The sequence below is a fragment of the Malus sylvestris genome, chromosome 17 (assembly GCF_916048215.2).
Source record: "Malus sylvestris chromosome 17, drMalSylv7.2, whole genome shotgun sequence".
Classification (NCBI taxonomy): Eukaryota; Viridiplantae; Streptophyta; class Magnoliopsida; order Rosales; family Rosaceae; genus Malus; species Malus sylvestris.
The window spans coordinates 31,091,789-31,110,877 of record NC_062276.1 but is presented as its reverse complement, the minus strand read 5'-3'; the positions used below and the strand labels follow the sequence as shown (position 1 = coordinate 31,110,877).

Genomic DNA, 19,089 nt, shown 5'->3' with positions numbered 1-19,089 from the left:
AATATTGATTCTGTTTAAGCTTTTGCATTCAGATGTTTGGGAGCCTTCGCCCGTTAACACCATTTTAGGAGTTAAGTGGTTTGTTACGTTTGTTGATGATTGCACTCATATGACATGGGTGTATGTGTAAAACATAAAAGTGATGTAAATACGACTATTCGGTCTTTCTCTCACATGGTGGCTGTTCAATATTCTTCCGTTATTAAGGTTCTTCATTCTGATAACGAGGGAGAATATGTTAACTATGAGCTATCTTCTTTTTTTCGTGATCAAGGAATTCTCCATGAGACAACGTGTTCCTATACCCCACAACAAAATGGGGTAGCTAGGAGAAAAAACCATCATATTTTGGAAACTGCTCATGCTTTACTTATTGGTGGATCTATGCCTAAGAGTTTTTGGCTAGACGCCATCACCTATGTCATGTATGTTATAAATCGCATGCCATCCTGGGTTGTAGAATTTCGTACTCCACTCCAGATGTTAACGGAACATGTTTCTGATGTTCGGTGTAGTACTGAGTGATGTAGTTGATGTTTGGTCTCTTCATGCCGAACTTGCTACAAGTGATCAGCCGCTACTTACAGAAGAAGAGTCTGCCAATCCATGTATTTGTGCTGCCGAAGAGGAGTGTGTTGATGGTCAACCAGTTGCTGCCGAAGCCCAGAGACTAGAGCTTGCCAAAGCAAGCAGCCCCAGGATTGTTGCCGAAGCTGCCCTCTCTCTTTAGCTTAACAGTGCCGCTGTCCAATACGTCTTCTTTGGATATCCCTGAGGTAAGCACTAGTGATGCTCATGTAACTAATGATGTTATAAGTACATATAAATTGCCACCAAGGCAAAATTGTGGTGTACCTCCTGACAGGTTCTTTTCGAAAGGAAAAGTGAAGTATCCAATAGCCAATTATATGTCATGTAAAAACATTTCATCCGAACGTCAAGCTTGGGTGAATAATGTGGATTCAATTCAAGTACCAACTTGAGTAGAAGATGCTTTGAAAAGTCGAGAATGGACCAAAGCAATGGATGAAGAGATGAGGGCATTGCAGAAAAATAATACATGGGAAGTAGTTGAGCTGCCAAAAGGAAAAAAACCAGTTGGGTGCTGATGGGTTTTTATAGTTAAATACAAGGTTAATGGATCACGCGACAGGTATAAAGCAAGATTGGTGGCGAAAGGGTATACTCAAACGTACAATATTGATTATCAAGAAACTTTCTCTCCGATGGCTAAGATGAACACGGTACGTGTCATTATCTCATTAGCTGCAAATTTGAATTGGCCACTAAAATAGTTTGATGTAAAAAATGCGTTTCTTCATGGACATCTCGAGGAAGAAGTGTATATGGATTTTCCTCCAAGATATAGTAACGGGAGAAAATCGGGAGTGTGCCTATTGCGGAAGTCACTTTATGGGCTTAAGCAATCACCTCGTGCATGGTTTGGGAGGTTCATTCAGCTCATGAGAAAGAATGGGTATTATCAGAGTAATTCTCATCATACTTTATTTGTGAAGCGGAGGAACTGTAAAATAACAACCTTGATTATTTATGTAGATGATAAGATAATAACAGGTGATGATTCAGATGAGATTGTCAAACTGGAGAAGAACCTTTCTGTCGAGTTTGAGATGAAGAGTTTAGGTGACTTGAAGTTTTTTCTTGGAGTTGAAGTTGCTTGATGAGCACATATTTTACTACTTATTTTACTCCGAAAGCTACATTTTCTTGTGTCATGTTTGTTCAAAATGAATGAAATTACATGGTTTTGAGAAAATTATGAATTCAATCCTTTTAAGTTCAATTCAAGTAAAGTAGTTGGAATGTGGTTTTGTTCAGTAAGTGGATTGAGTGGAAGTGTGTTTGTCATTTTTTTTTGTAAGTTGAAATTGGTCTGAAGTGATATTCACAAGTTGGGAAATTTTTAATTACATTTTTGGCTCATTCAAATCTTACTTTCCTTCAGAAATTAGAGCAGCTTATTTGGTTGAATTTTTGTGTAGGAATCATATTGTTTTACAAGTCCAAAAAAGAGGTTTGACAAGTCAACAAAATGGGAAGACATGGCACGTGATTTATTCAATTGCACAAAGGAAGGCCTTATCCTTCCATTTACACCGACAGAGGAGAGAAAGGTCTAATCCAAATTTTTTGGAGCAAACTGCCACATACAATTGCAGCAGAGCAAGGGGCTTTAAGCGATCAAATTCAACAAGAGATGGAAACCCAAATTTCTATTTCCGATTTCAGTTTGTGGGTTCTTAGCAGGAGCATGGGTTCTGGTTATTGGTCCATTACTTGGGGATTCAACCACTTTCAGATTTATTGGAAGTCAATTGATTTGGGAGATTAAAATTTCAGTTACTAAGCAACTGGAGAGTCGAAGAAACTGATTGGGAGGCTAGGATTGCAGTGAGTAAACCCAAGCGGTACAAGGCAATAAATGGGCATTAAGGTCTCGACGGTTAATTGGAGGAATCAAAGAGGCAGCTTGGTGATGATTGGAAAAAGAAAGAAAGAGAAGACTAGGCAGCGGCAGAGCACGTGGATTTCAGGCTTTTCTAAACTTAGTTTTTCTTTTAATTTTATTATGAATTCAATGATATTTCCAGTTATGTTTCGGAACTAATTTTCCTTAGCTAGGGCTACGATGTAGCCATGATTATGAATGCTTAATTTTTGAAGTGAATTATTTCAAGTTTTCAATTTCATTGAGTATTGTTTGCTGTGTTTATATGCTTGGTTTTAGTCTTGGTGATTAGCTACCATTTTGACTTTTACTTGGTAAATTTGATGCAAGTTGTGCAGATGCCATGTTTTCAACTTGAGTGATAGCTTCTTGCAAATAGATACCATGAATTACCTAGTAGTAGATGCCATACTCTAGGATTTGTGTAGTCTTAATATAAATTTCCACTGATCGTAATGAGTTTCATGATGTTAAACTATTCCAGATGCCATGGATGGTTGCAAATTAGGATATACGTAATAGTCTAGATGCCATAGATATTACATGTGTCAGGGAAATTTGACTATCAATGAGATTGAGTATTTGTTAATAATTCGTTGCAGGAAATAAGTAGGATTGGTTATGGTGAGTCGGACGCTCTAGTGTTTTACTCGATTGAATTATAACTTGTTTTCTTGACTGTCACTTTTTGCATTGTGATCAAACTTTCTTGTTTTCATTTGTCTTTACTATTAGTTTCAATTCTCAAATCCATCTTTCATCAATCTTTGTTAAATTTCACTACGTTGCAATTGGATTTAAGTTAGTCGATAAGAATTAAATCATTTATGAGGGACGATATTAAGTGCTTGCTCTCTAAACTATCGAACGATTCGTACGCTTGCGAGCATAAAATTTGGAACTACGTTGGACTAATTTCGGTTAGTTTAAATTTCGCAACATTGCTCATTCATCCAAAGGTATTTTCTTGTCTCAACAAAAATATGTTCTAGATTTATTGAAGGAAGCAGGTATGCTTCGGTGTAAACCCCGTGGATACTCCCATTGTAGAGAAACATTACTTGGAAATTTATCTGGATCAAGAATCAGTAGATATAGGCAGATATCAGAGGATGATAGGAAGACTAATTTATTTAGCTCATACCCATCCGAATATAGCCTATGCAGTGTGTGGTGAGTTAGTTTATGCACTCACTGAATGTGGATCATATGGCAGCTGTTATGCAGAGTTTAGCTTATTTGAAGTTGGCTTCGGGCAAATGAATTTTGTATAAAAATTCTGATCACTTGAAGATTGAGTGATTTACTGATGTTGAATGGGCAGGTGATCTGACTGATAGGCGCTTTACTTCTGGATACTTAACGTTTGTTGGTGGAAATCTAGTCACTTGGAGGAGCAAGAAACAAAATATGGTGTCAATGTCTTTAGTTGAGACCGAGTTCAAAGGTATGGCACATAGAGTATGTGAAGTTCTTTGGTTGCATAAGTTACTTTAGGGTCTAGGTTTCAAACCAAAGGAGGCCATAAATTTGTATTATGATAATAAGTCCGCACGGGAGATTGCAGAGAACCAGGTACAACATGACAAAACAAAGCATATGGAGGTTGATCGCCATTTCATTAAGGAAAAACTTGAAAAGAAGATTGTGTCAGTACCGTTTGTGAACTCGGAAAAGCAACTTGTAGATATCCTCACTTATACCGTGTGTAGCAGGTCTTTTGATGACTCACTTGTCAAGTTGGGCATGTGTGATATTTATGCTCCAACTTGAGGGCGAGTGTTGCCGTGAGTAATAATTAAAAGGGTATGTAAATATATTGTAAATATTAGGAATCCTTTATTAGGAAGGATATATTTTTGTGTTCTTTATTGTTTATTGTTTCTTTATGGAATAAGGATTGTATCTTGTATATATTTTTCAGTTATGCAATACAATGAGAATTAAGCTGTAAAATTCAAGTCAAGGCCCCTTTAAAAGTGATAATAACTGTAGCCGTTGGATCACATTTGAGCGGCCTGGATCCCGGACTAGGTGGATTAGGTGGAAAGGGATTCGGTCCTTTGTTAGGGTGTTTTGGAAAGTTGTTGGTCTTTGTGTGTATTTTTGGAAGAAATGTGGTGAATTTAGAAAGGTTTAATTTTAAAATTTTAACGTAGTGTAGATAAAAATTGGGGTAAACTTAGATGAAAAGTGGTTATGTGATTGTATTTCTAATGAAAAAATTGGCTTAATTAATAAAACTCTATGAATTAGTTAAATTAAAATCATGTGATGTTACATACTAGCCCATATCCGGATATCGTGTTAATTTTCCTTTCTTAGGTAATCTAGTTTAGAGTTAAAAGGTAAAATTTGAATGGTTAATTTTGTATCAATAAAAATATTAAAATACTAAAATTTGAACGAATGATCCTCCGAAAAACTCGAAACTGACTGGATCTCCTTGTTTTCTTTGATAGCTATATAAGTTGTGGTTGTGGAAGTCCAATTTTATTTAATGTTGTTGGATTTTGGTATCTTATGTGGTAATATGTTTAGTAATTGAACCTCGAGTTTGATTTAGTTTGTCTCTCAAACTATTGGTGCTCATTCCTGTGTATATATACGTGTAAAGAATTCCTGTGGAACAAAACTTTCGAAATGTTCCATGTGCGTGAAAGCGAAACTCCTGAAGATAAGGTAGTCGAAATCCTGTCAAGGTTGCCACCCAAGTCTCTGATGCGATTCAAATGCACACGCAAGTCTTGGTGCACTCTTATAAATAGTTCAAGCTTTGTTGCCAAACACCTCAGCAATTCCGTAGACAACAAACTCTCATCCTCCACTTGTATCCTTCTCAACCGTTCTCAGATGCCAGTTTTCCCAGACAAAAGTTGGAAATATGAAATTTTATGGTCCATGATTTATCTTTCCATTTATAGTGATGAGCACAACCATCACTATGATGTTGAGGACCTAAACATACCGTTTCCATTAGAAGATCATCATCCTGTACAGATTCACGGTTATTGCAATGGGATTGTCTGTGTGATAGCAGGGAAAACTGTTATTATTTTATGCAATCCTGGAACAGGGGAATTCAGGCAACTTCCCGATTCTTGCCTTCTTGTACCCCTTCCCAAGGAAAAATTCCAATTGGAGACGATTTTTGGAGGATTGGGATTTGGCTATGATTGCAAAGCTAAAGAATACAAGGTTGTGCAAATTGTAGAAAATTGTGAGTATTCAGATGATGAGCGAACATTTTATCATAGTATTCCTCTTCCTCACACGGCTGAGGTATACACCATAGCTGCTAACTCTTGGAAGGAGATTAAGATTGATATATCAACTAAAACCTATCCCAGTTCTTGTTCAGTGTACTTGAAGGGATTTTGTTATTGGTTTGCAAGCGATGGCGAGGAATACATACTTTCATTTGATTTAGGTGATGAGATATTTCATAGAATACAATTGCCTTCTAGGAGAGAATCCAGTTTTAAGTTTTATGATCTTTTTCTGTATAATGAATCCATCACTTCTTATTGCTCTCATTATGATCCAACTGAGGATTCTAAATTATTTGAAATATGGGTAATGGACGATTATGATGGAATTAAGAGTTCATGGACAAAACTCCTAACCGTTGGACCCTTTAAAGGCATTGAGTATCCATTGACACTTTGGAAATGTGACGAGCTTCTTATGCTTGCCTCCGATGGAAGAGCCATCTCTTATAATTCTAGTATTGGAAATCTCAAGTATCTTCATATTCCTCCTATTATTAATGAGGTTATTGATTTCGAGGCTTTTAGTTATGTGGAAAGTATTGTTCCGATCAAGTGAGTTGAGGGCAAAGTTTCATTTTTCTCCTTTAAATTTAATTTGCTTTGTGGTCTTTGTAGTATGTTTGCTTATCAAGGGCTACCATTAGTTTTTATGATTTCCACATTTTGTAATGTTTTTGGAAGTGTACTATAACTATCTTTTTGGAGTTAATTAATAATTTATCAATACCCTTATGTTTTTTTTTTTTTGGGAAATTCCCTTCTTAAAAACCTTATAAGTTTTTACTCATTTAATAAATATAAGTAAAACTAATGAAAAGAGCTTGAAAACTTTAAGTTTTAACGATAATAACAAAATAAAGGGTAAAATGAATAGTACCATGATTGACATTTTAGTGTAAAAATGTAGTCTTTCGTTAAAGTGAACAGTACCGGGAGCTTTTCGTTAAAGTTCCTTTTAATATAATCAAGTTAAACCTTCTACCGTAGGCATAACTGCTCTCTTAAAGTCTTTATTTTGAGGACATGATGTCCTTTTTCATATGAGCCCTAGATTAATCTAATGATGACCTTATTGTCGACAAGCAAGATCTGTTGAAAAGGTTTCGATTGAAATCGATTAAAAGGAATTTTCAATACCTGGTCAATACATCTTCAAAGGGGTGTCTCATTGTCAAGTGTAAGAATGTCCCGTGTCCATGGAGGATTTTCGGATACTGGAAACGTAATGAAGATTTTAGGATTCCCAAAGATGAAGTCTCCCACAATGTGATTTGGCTTTGTTAAAGGACCGTCACCTGCAAGTCAACACGCGGCTTATTGGTCATATGATGAGGGAAATGTTCAATGATCCCGATATGGTGTACAACGTCAAAGATGTTGTGCACAATGTTAAAACCAATCTCGGGGTCACAATAGTCAGCATCTCGAGCTAGAGGATTGGCATTGTCATCATGATGTGGTTCACCTGAGGACTCATATGCCAATCTTCCGGCCTATTGTGCCAAATTTGAAAGGCTAAATCTAGGTAGCAAGACAACCATCCTAACTGACGGAGACCATCGTTTTTGGTACTTTTTCTTTGCAATTGGTGCATCAGTCATGAGTTTCTTGTCATGGATGCGGATAGTTATTGCGGTTGATGCATGTCACTTGAATTCAAAATACAAAGGTGTCCTTTTAGCCGCGACATCGTTCGACTGTTACCGCAACATCTACCCTTTGGCTTTCAGCATAGGCTACATAGAGAACGATGATTGCTGGGAGTGATTTTTCAAGCAACTCCATGGAATGATTGGGGATGTACTGAATTTGGTAATAATTTCGGACTACAACGCAAGCATCGCAAACGTGGTCAATAAGGTTTTCAAAAAATATTAACATGTTTATACATGTATCACTTGAAAGGGAATATCAAGGCCAAGTTTTGCCTAAAAAAGAAGGACAACTTTTTCTACCACTACCACAAGGCTACGAAATCCTATTCCCGTGCCGAGTTCGACACACACTTCTCCAAGATCAGAGACTTGGTAGCAAAGTACCTAAATGATGTGGGTGTGGAGAAGTTGTTGCGGGCTCGAATGAATGGGAAGAGGTACAATGTAATGACCACTAACATTACTAAGAGCATTAATGTGATGTTGCGCATGGCAATGGGGCTACCCATACTTTACTTAATCGATTTAATTAGGTGGTGTTGCAAAAATGGTTTTGACAAAGGCAGGATATAGTACACGTGATCACTACCACATGCCCCGGTCTCGGTGAGAAAAAAAGAAAAAGAAAAAGGGTACAGGATGCAAGGCACATGTGTGTCCATAAAGTAAGTGACACTGAGTTTCATGTTTACCACGAAGACAGTGAAGCCGTGGTTGATATACGTAACAAGACTTGCACTTGCTGAAAATTCGATCTTGAGCAATTGCCTTGCAAACACGCCATTGTAGCTTACTTATTTGCAAGCTGCAACTTTTATGAGTTGGCTTCGACCTACTTTAGTATAGTGTGAAAGGCAACCTATTCTGATTCCATATACTCGGTATTCCTCGCTCTGCAATGGAACACAAAACTGCAGCTGAATGCACGTTAGTCCTACCTTCGACAAGGAAGGTACTGGTCGGGAGACCCAAGAAGCGGCGTATCCCGTCACAAGGAGAACATATAATCTATTGGAAATGCAAGTGTCGCCGGAAGCATGGTCATAGCCAACGGACTTGCAGGGAACCTGTTGATATCCCCAACACCACATGATTGTTTCCATTGCATAGGGTGCCTTGTAATGTGCATGTATTTTGCATGTCATGGTATTTTTGGATTAAAGTTGTGCAAATCAGAAGGATATTCAGTTGTCATGTTTATAACCCAGATTGAATGGGGATGAGGTCTGTGTGAAAAAAGCATGCTTATACAAGTCTACCTGATTTGGATGAAAACCCATTGGGTCAAATTATGTAGCCGAATAAAACCCTAATTAAAACCTTTTTTTTTGTAACATATTATTATTAAACATTTATGAGTTGACATGAGAAGAAAGAACATCTTACACATTTACATGGTATGCACACCTCAAGTAGGTTAAGACAAGACATAGAGGTGAGGTCATGTACAACACATGTACAACTCATTTACCATGTCTTATCAATAAGGTTACGATGCCATCTAATACATTTACAAACAAACTATCGAAGCCCAATTTTGCTAACCAATTTCCACTTTTTAGATTGGGATTTACACAACTATAAGCATGGTGCCTTTTCCAATAAAAGAAACCTTAAAATAATGGGGTAAGTATCATTCCTTTTGGTGCCAATTCTTGAGGAGAATCCCAAAGCATACAACACATTGCTCTTTATCACATTTTTTGTTAAAAAATTGTGGAAAGTATCCCACCAAGGTATTTTTTAGCACCATGTATCCATCCTTTCTCTAGGGAACCAGAACAATTTCTTGGCACCAATATTTTTCCTATTTCATAGGCAATCACCTATTCAACCACAACATTTCACATTACTAACTCCACACATGTGCACGCACGCACGCGCACACACACACACACACACACACACACACACACACACTAACACATTGCAAACTTCATCACATTATCAGCCTCCACGCCTGCAATGTTCAATAATGTTTGATTATACGACACCGACCGAGGAATTACGACCACTGATAGGATTAAAAGCACACCACAAAGTAGCACACAAATGTCCTATTGATTTTCCTTATTAAAGCTAAGATTTGTCAATTGTAGCATATGAAAATAAGGGTCTTTCCTGTAGAAGATTGTTTTATCTAACTACTTAAAATGTCAAAAAAACTGGGCTGCTGTCCCTACTGACCAGCCACCGAAAAATAATTATTAGACTAACTTACGCTTATCTAAAAATACCTTTGTATGAAAACACTAGACACACAGAGCTACTCTCATACAAATTTTTGGGATTTTTGGAGTTGATTTGCTATTTAAATTAAATCGAACAAAAACAGGACATAAACAAATTTTAAGTAGTTCACAAATTAAGAAAACGAGTTAGGGGAATTGCTATCCACCACCAAATAATCATGCAAACATGTTATGTTTCATTCAAATTCCTTTTATTTCCGGATGAAGATGCTTAAGTTGGCTCAATGTTAGAACTCAACCTATTACTTTTTCTTATGTAGTATGTTAAGAGAATGACGTTTTCAACTTAACTTAGTTCCTAGCATGCAATCTAGAATGACGTGTTCATAGATTTAACAAGTAGAAATCATTAAGAACAAAAAGAGTTTGAGTCATCACAAGGCATCGTAAGTACTAGCGTTATGTTGCTCTAGAAATTGGTTCACATGTTAATCGCAATTAACAAGTACTACTCTAGAACATATGCAGGTCCTCATTCGACAAGGGCAAGCACACACATATTCATAGCGTTAGAATCCTAGATATGCTTACTAAGTATGCATCCATAGAAAACACATAAAAAAAATTCAGCAATGAGACAAGTAGTGAACCAATTTTCATCCATTCATAAAAGTAATTCAAACGAAATGTCATAACAAACTTGCAATCATATTTGGGGCTTCAAAACAGCCCCTAACTACTAAAAATTTAGTTACACATTATTATCAAATAAAACCAAAAGAAAGACATAAGTTTGAGAAGATAAAACCGAAAGAAGGGAATGCTAAGATTTCCTCCTTCATTTCCTTCCTTCCCCAACGCTGCTGCCTTGCCTTTTCTTTCTATTCTATTTTTTTTCTCCTCCCTTTGCCACTGCAACTTGCAGCCTTTTTGTTCTTGCTTGCTACCCTAGTTTCTTCTCCATAACTCACCTCACTAACAGCCATTTAGTGATGACAATAAGTGAGATGAAATGGTAAAACAATTGTAACTCTTTAGGTAGCCTTTATGCCCATTACTCCCACTTAATTCTCATCTTTATTTCCATTTCCTCTGATATTTGATTAGGTGTCAGCTGACTTCCTGTTCTCACTTATGCTCACTTCCCTCTTCCCCTGGACGGAAGACACAGGCTCGTTCAAACCGTATGAGCTTGAAACAATTGTAGGGAGGATTACTAAGCACAAAGAAGATCATACGAAGAACATTGCATCCATGAAGTGGTAATTAAAAAGGGCTTGCCAACCTGTGGAGATGTTAACGGCAAAAGAAATCGAAAAATTCATGTCATTCGAAGCATATAAACAACTCATTGGGCAAGGAATACAAACAAGGCTTTCAGTCAAGATTCAGTGAGGGGTTTGAGATATTTCGCTGCTATGCAATCAAAATGGATGTCAACGTGAAGTGGGCGACCATTGACTACTACAAAGCACTTGCCGTTGGGGACATTCTGTAGGGATAATTTAATTTGAATTCTTTTGTGGGCCCTTCAAATTTTGTTATATTTTGACATTTTGCATGTTGTTTGTCATAAGAAGGACCTCAATGTTTAATTAATTCAGTGCTATCTATGTATATTAATGGAATTCCACTATCATTTCCGATTTTGCTTTTTTACATACAATATAATAACTGGTACTGGGCATTTCATCTTCAAGTTATGCACATCACATGTACACGTTATGCACATGCCATGAACAAGACATGCACATAGGTTGCAACATCAGGAAGCCTTAGAAGTAGAAATGCTAACATAAGGCTCTTGATTGCTAAGTAATAAAATAAAGATAACATGCTCAATATTGAAACCATGTCATTGCAAAGTGTACCAAAATTACACTAATACGTTAATTACATCCAATGGCAACAAAAAGGCCTTTAATAGCTAAGTAATAAAATTAAGAATACATAATGAATACTGAAACAATGCAATGGCAAAGTGTAATGAAATTACAATTACATACTAAGTACTCAAATTATGATTTGAATGGTAACTCAATTGTTTGGTTATAACAATAAAAGTATTGAAATAAATTGTGTCCACATAATGATTCAGACAAATGCATGACCTCTGATGAACTCAATGGCAAGCTTGAGTATGAAAAGGCATGTGATAGGAGCATATTTATGCGACTTAGTTAGCTTGTTCTTGTGCATTTACGTTGTATTTCCTTAGTTATTTTAGTGTTCAAAGTTATTTTTGTGTGTTTTCAGACTCTAAGTACAAAGTATGTAAGAAGATGCATTTTGGAGGCCTTTGGAGCATGTTTCGGGCTTGGAATGGATAGCAAATGCATGGGCCAAGTGGATGGACGAATTTGAGAACTAAAGAGGCCAAGAATATGAAGAATTATGGTCCAAAAGATGAAGAAAACAGCCCAAAAATCTGTCACCCCAACTTGCATTCCTTGCCATGCAAACCACATAGAATTCCTTTTGGATTCCATGCCATGCTTGATCACTCTTGTCCCCTACATAATTTCTAATTTCATGCTTCAATTCATTTAATTATTACACTCAATTGCTTGATACCTCTTGTTCCCTTCACTCATTAGATTTTAGACAACATTTACATCCATTACATGCACCAATTGATGCTCCATCATTCACATTTGGAATCCAATGCCATGTGCAACACATGTTGTTGCACCTTTGACCCATTTGTTGACACATTTCACCTCCCTTTCCATCTCTATGCAATGTACACAATCATTCATGCTCCCTAGCTACAACACCACTCCATTTTACCCTTCACACTTTGCATCATTACTTCATTTTCACCCTTGGACCATTGCACACCACACATACAAATTGCCATGCATTTCATCCTTAACCTAACCTGATTTTCTAAGGTTTTTTGGGGCCTATAAATACATGTTTACACCCCTTGGCCAAAGGACAATCCCCCATATTCATCATTTTATCACAAAAATTCGTCCATACACACCCTAGGAAGCAAAACACCCCAAAAACACCATTCTAGTGCCTAGAAAACATAATAGCCACTCCACCTTCTTCCACCCTCTTTGCCTAGTTCTCCACCACCCTCCAACCATCAAACACTCCTCCACACTCACCCTAAACCCTTCCATACCATTCCCCATCCATTCTACATCATAAAACTACCCAAAAATCTATCCATAACCCAATCTGCCGCAAGCAAGGGAAAGGAGGAATCTTGGATGCACTTGCTACCAAGTTGGAGCATTTTAGGTGTTTTCTTTCCTTTGATTTTAATGTCTAATTTTATGTATCTTTGCTTTGTGAGTATGAGGAACTAAACCCCTCTTAGTTAGGGGGTGATTCGAAACTATGTTCATACTTGCAATATGATTTGATTACATCCAGTTGTGATTCATAAGTTGTGAATTCAATTTACTTATCCGTTCATATAAAAACTAATTTGTGTATGTTGGTTAAGAGTGCACGCTTAATTTTCATGCATGAATTTGACGCTAGAATATAAGGGAGTTTCACCTAATCGTTATAAACTTATATTCACAAGTAGTGAAGGTTGCTAGTCACAATCACGTTAAGTAAACTCTTGGCATAAGTTTCATGCAAATCATAGTAACGAGTGCCTCGTCAATGCTTATGTTTTTCATAGAACTTAATGATTCTTGCTTGTATCTCTATTATGCAATTCATGTAGGGAACTTGTAGGGAATGTTTTGGGTTGTCGTATGCAATCATCCAACCTAATAACTTGTGGAAAAAACTGAGAGTTAATTATTGAAAAGCAACTGGAAATCATTTTGTATGCAAGTGTGACATATGTGGAGAAGAACCTCCTAGCTAATCTTCCATCCATAAGTTTCATTCAAATTCACTTACAATCTGTTTTGTTTTACAAAGTTTGTTTTGTTTTCAAATTCATTAAAACCAAAATCCCCCTTTTACTTTATTGTTTCAAAGTGTTTAATTTCTGTTTTGGTTGTGTGTTAGAGTGTTTTGATTCACCCAAATTTGTCTAAGAATTTGTTTACTTTGTTCTTGTCTTAATTTAATTATTTTCGTCAAAAATCAACCCCATCTTATTTCTTTGAGTCATATTAATTAGAACTTGTCTTAGATTATGTTTTTAAGTGTTTTAGTTCATTAGAAAACCAAAATTTGTCCAAGTTTGTGTGAGAGTCCCAAAATTGCCCAAATTGTGTTTTTAAGATAGTTTTGAGTGTTTAGGGGCTGTTTTGAGTCTTTTGGTTTGTTTTAGTGTTTTAAAGTATAGTTTTGCATTCTTTGAGTCTAGTTAGTGTTTTAAACTTTGTTTTCACGTTTTCAAGTCAGTTTCCAAGTGATTTAGCAATCCCTCCTAATCCCCGGCCTAGAACGATCCCTACTTACATACTTTACTACAATTGATAAAAAGAGGGTTTAATTTGTGTGTTTAGTTATTTTACGCATCAGCATGTTCTCATGCTATATATGGTCAATGTCCAAGCTCGATGGTATGTAGTCAGCAAATTTGAGTAAGAAAACTCTGCAGTTTGCACTACCAGAAAACAATAACTCCAGGTTACAACACATTTGATATTTAAGACATTTACAATTAAGTTTGAGATAAGTATAAAAAAAAAACGTACTCATTGTTCCGTTGGCTGCAGTTCGCCCTCATCTGAATCTCAAATGTTTTGTCCATTGCTTTCGAGGTTAGCTTTAAATCGCTTCGTGCAACTTGGAATCCTGTCGCTTTTAAAAGTTAAGGTATTACGAAATGCATATGAACAAGTTGTTTCTTTATTTTTGCCCACCCCGACCTTAACAGATGTGAATTGTAAATCATGATCGTGCAACATAGAAGATGGACATCAGCCAACATCCAAGGTCGCCGTTCATATGACATGGGATGAATACTTGGTCAACATCATTCCATGCACCGTGTATGGCATTGCACTTGCATCAGCTGACAGGACTTTCATCAAGGGCTTCAAAGGTGTAAAAATCAGAGCTTCTTTTGCCTTGGACTTACCCTTCCCACCAAGGGTCTCAAATTGCGCATATTCTTGTTTCATATTTTCTTGCACCGATGTGTTGCAACCTAATTTCAAATTTTCCCACATAAAACAAAAATCAAGGACATGTGTGCCTATTTGTAAATCAGGTGCAAAACCATATTACAAACATAAGTACACGTATTAGAGGGTAACAATAATAACATAACACTTACCCAGAAATAAAAGTCAACGGTTGTCCACCGCACCCCTAAATTTGTAAGACGTTCTATCGAATGCTTCCTCAGAAGGTAAAAGCTAACATTGATGTGCTAAATCCAAGGTCAAATGCATTGTAAAAGACAAAATTAAACTCTTGTACTCACTTATAATGTGGTAAACAGAAACAAGTTACAAATGAAGAACAATTACTTACATTGTTGTTTAGAGTACCCTCAGACTAGATGAGTTTGGTAAAAAAAATCCTGACCCATAGTAGCCAATCCATATATGTCCAGTCTATCGTTGGTATACAAAAACAAAAACCATAGGTTGTTACGAATATATAGACATCGAGTTTATATTCAATTGTCTGAATGACGATCGAAAGTGAACTTACCTAGGCGAACCCACCAATGCGTTAAGACGTCAACAAAAACCTCCACATCTGGCTTTGGGATGATCCTCATGGGATCTAGGTCAACAACAAAATCCTCAGTGGAATGACCATCGCCAACTTTCCTTCGTTTGTAGGATTCAAGAAAGGTGAAAGGGTGCACCAGTTGCATTCCTTTCCATTTATGATGCATTCCCTTACCAAGAAGGGGCTCCAAATTAGATAGATTGACCGTTGACGCCTTCCTCAGTATGGGTGCTATGCTCGCTGACCTTCGTGTCTTCGTTTTCCTCTTGAAGATAGAGAACTTGCCCTTCTCCCAACTTACCCTTGACTTTAAACTCCAATATACGCAGTAATGATTGGGTGACATCGTTTACGTTTTAGGCCTCAACTATCTTTTCCAAGTTGACATCAAAAGTAGACAGATTTGTAGCAGGATGTCCCTTCGATTCCTAAGCGATTTCCCTTCGCCAGTAGAGGTTTCAGGTTGAGGGGAAAGTGCAGTGAGATCTTCATAACCTGGTGGATATTTAGGGGAACTATCAAGCTTCTCATCCTCAAGGAAATTATCTACATCTCACCCTGAGCCTATCGACTTATTAAGGGTTGGGGGCTTGTCAAACGATTTTCCAGCTGCATCGCCTCGGTGACGCTCAAGCTCGACAACCAACTTTATACGCCATACCACTTATCCTTTAATGTTTCTACAATTGTCCTAAACTGGACATCCATCGTCACTGAAAATCCTTTAAACTGTCGCTTAGAAACAAACTCAAACTCTTGCGTATAAAAAATAATAATTTCATATCATATGTCCACCAAAACCGATCTCCATTTAGAGACAATACATTAGTCTAAATTGAAACTACAATTTACTGGGATTTATGTACTCACTGTTGGCCGGGATGATGATGGCAACGCTCCTATGCATGTGTGGTATCACTTCTTCGCCTTCTTTTTCAGTTCGGGTGAAGGAGTGACCTCGGAGTTTTGATCAGCATTTGCAACACCTTTACTTTCATCCTCCGATGTTGCATCCCTACTAGCCTTAACATCATCAAACATGACGTTCTAGTAAGGCGCCATATTTTCTTCCTCGATCGGAGTAATCAAGTGGACAATAACCTACATCAGACAAAATCGGTGTTGCATACCTAAGTACAACTTATTCGTAATACAAAATTCAGAAAATTTATTAAAATTGGAACAAACATGTATCTATTTTTGTGGAAAAAGACTGCTCTTCAGCTTGTGATGGGACGAATTTAAGTTGGTGTCCCTGACGGAAAATTTTTGTCCTAGCTAAGAACAAGTAAGAACATTTGAATACATATGCAAACTATTAACACATTAAAGTAGGCATGCATTCAAAAACAATTCATAAAACCCATGACTTTCAAAGCCTAGTATATGGTGAACCAATAAACTCTTTAACAAACTTAAAGAGAAGAAAAGATTTAGAGATTCTTTACCCTTGAAGCTCATCCTTGATTACACAAGGGATTCACCCAAGTGGAGGGCCTTCAAGTTGAAGGGAAATTTATGAGATTCTAGAATGGGATTTCATAATGACTATCATGCATATACAAATCAAAATTTAATATACGAAAGCAGCGGAAGCATTTATAACATATTATCAAAGCTATAATCATGCAAATCCCCTTCAAGGTTCATAGGTTTATATATAATGCATCAAAACAATTTTTAGAATCAAGAACAAAGTGAAGGTTAGTCTTATACCTCTTGATCTAGACTTAAGACCAAGGATGGACCACCTCCAAGGCCTTTGCTCCTTGAAATCCTTGAGCCTAGCTTCCCTCCTTGCCTCCTCCACTTTGTTACTATGAGTGCTCCTAGGTTCTCTTCAAGTTCCCAAAGTAGGAAACCTCTAAAGATCCTCACCCACTAGTGTAGTGAGAAGGATGAAGGAATAACCAAAAGGGTGTAAGAGAGGTTAGTAAAAACCCCCTTTGGTGGCCGGCCTTTGTGGTTCAAGATGGCTATTTTCTTTTGCCTCTTTTGTTGTTCAAAACTCACAAAAACCCTAATGAACTTTATCTCTATAAAGTTGCTTATATAGACAAAAGAAACCTAGTCAACAACTTGACTAAATATCTCACCTTTCCTCACCTAAAGTGGCCGGCCCCTTTGTGTTGTTCTTGGGCTTTGGGCTTTTATTATTTCAAGTCATCCAATGCTTGAATAAAAGCCCAATGGGTTTAGGCCCAATGGGCCTAATTAAACCCGAACGTTTCTTTAAGCCCAAAACGATCTTTATCGCTTTTATGATTTCTTTAGACTTTTCTAAATTAATCACAACACATAATTAATCCAATTAATTGTTTCCATCATCCATTAGTTACTCACTACAATAGTGTTGTGGTGAACAATCTTTTAGGTTCTAATTAGCAAGGCAGTGAGGTGATTGGCATTAATCCAATTGCTTATATTTAATTCAATCACTTAGTGAATTAAAACCTCATTTTAATTCACCTTTCTTCTTTGACGACTACATCTAATCATCTAGAAGAACTCACAAGCTATGAGTGACATCTAACCATATGTCATAGCTACCCAAGCTAATGTAGAAGTTTATTCAAAGAACCTAGTCAGTTGGAATTACAATGTAATTCAATCCTTCTCTAATACAATACTCTCAATCACATCATTAGGGTATGGATATATCATGTCAAACCCCTAATGTGATTATTCCTTCTTATATGATCCAATTGAGTCGTTTAGGAACGCTTTCCTTTATTACGCTCGATACTTCGGCCGAAGATTCCCGAATCATATCTTAGAGTATTCTTCCTCTCTTATCGAGGATTAGAGATTCCTTGTTGCGCATACACTTGCCTTCATGACTAAGTGGCTTAACCCCAATTATGCCGTGGACACCCTCGAATGGGGAGACTTTGACATAATCAAAGATTAAGTACTTAACCACAAGACAACGACGATGCCTCAGGTCTAAGGATTACTTACATCTTTCCAACCATTAGAGTTACTTGCTTGACATGTGAGTAGACCTCCATGCAAGTACTCCCGTTTGATTGTGTTCAGTGAACTCATTCCCTTAATGAGCACCTACATACTTGTCTTAGTGTCACAACACGAATGGGATGAGACTTTCCATCCTTCCAATTGAAGCAGACATAGTATGTACCGGTCTACGCATTGTCAGTATCCCTCCGACAATCCAATGACCAGGAACCTTTTTGGACATCTGTTTATGTGAAGAAGGTCTCTGTAGTCTAACATCATTAGATTACTTCTTCAATCGATCCATTGTCCATGGATTCACTATTCAGGACATATTTCGTTTATTGAGATAGTCCTAATTAGTATCTTTGCCATTTGATGTATAAGAATCATCCATACATCGATTCATTTGTCCTGAAAGATTTCTTCCAAAGATTGACTTTCAGGGCATATTTCCAACACAAGTCACCTCCTTGCTCATTGGATCTTCCTTTGAGGATTTGAGGATAGAATCTCCAAAACACCAAAAGCTTGATGTCTCTAAGTCTCCACACCAAAGATGTAGTGTGAAGATGAAATGGATGACTTAGAGAAGAAAAGATTGCTAGATAAATCTCCTCTAAGTGGCCGGCCTCCTTGTTGAAAAAGAGAGAATAGGTTTCACCTCTTTTCTACAAGAAAAACCCTAATGAGAAAAATAGCTATAAAGTTGCTTTTATAACACTTTTCTTAGGTGAGTGGCAAACTTGCAATTAAGCAAACCTTCACCCTCTCCTCACCATGGCCGGCCTATTTGTTGTGATTGGGCTTATTGCCCATTTTGTTTTAGTTGTCATACAACTTAAACATAATGGGCCTTGTGGACCAAAACACTTTTGGGCCCCGAAACTCAAAACCAACTTAAAAGCCCAATACGAACCTTTCGT

At 37.1% G+C, this 19,089-nt stretch overlaps 2 protein-coding genes across 3 annotated transcripts in view; both read left to right on the top strand.

Annotated features, from left to right (window-relative positions):
• Positions 1-19,089, top strand: part of LOC126611473 (F-box/kelch-repeat protein At3g06240-like) — an 87,331-nt gene that overhangs the window by 59,120 nt on the left and 9,122 nt on the right. The gene's annotated exons all lie outside the window — the stretch shown is intronic.
• On the top strand, positions 4,987-6,480 carry LOC126611475 (F-box/kelch-repeat protein At3g06240-like). The gene has a single exon (XM_050279768.1). The coding sequence runs from the start codon at positions 5,114-5,116 to the stop codon at positions 6,296-6,298; it is 1,185 nt and encodes a 394-aa protein (XP_050135725.1). The 5' UTR covers positions 4,987-5,113; the 3' UTR covers positions 6,299-6,480.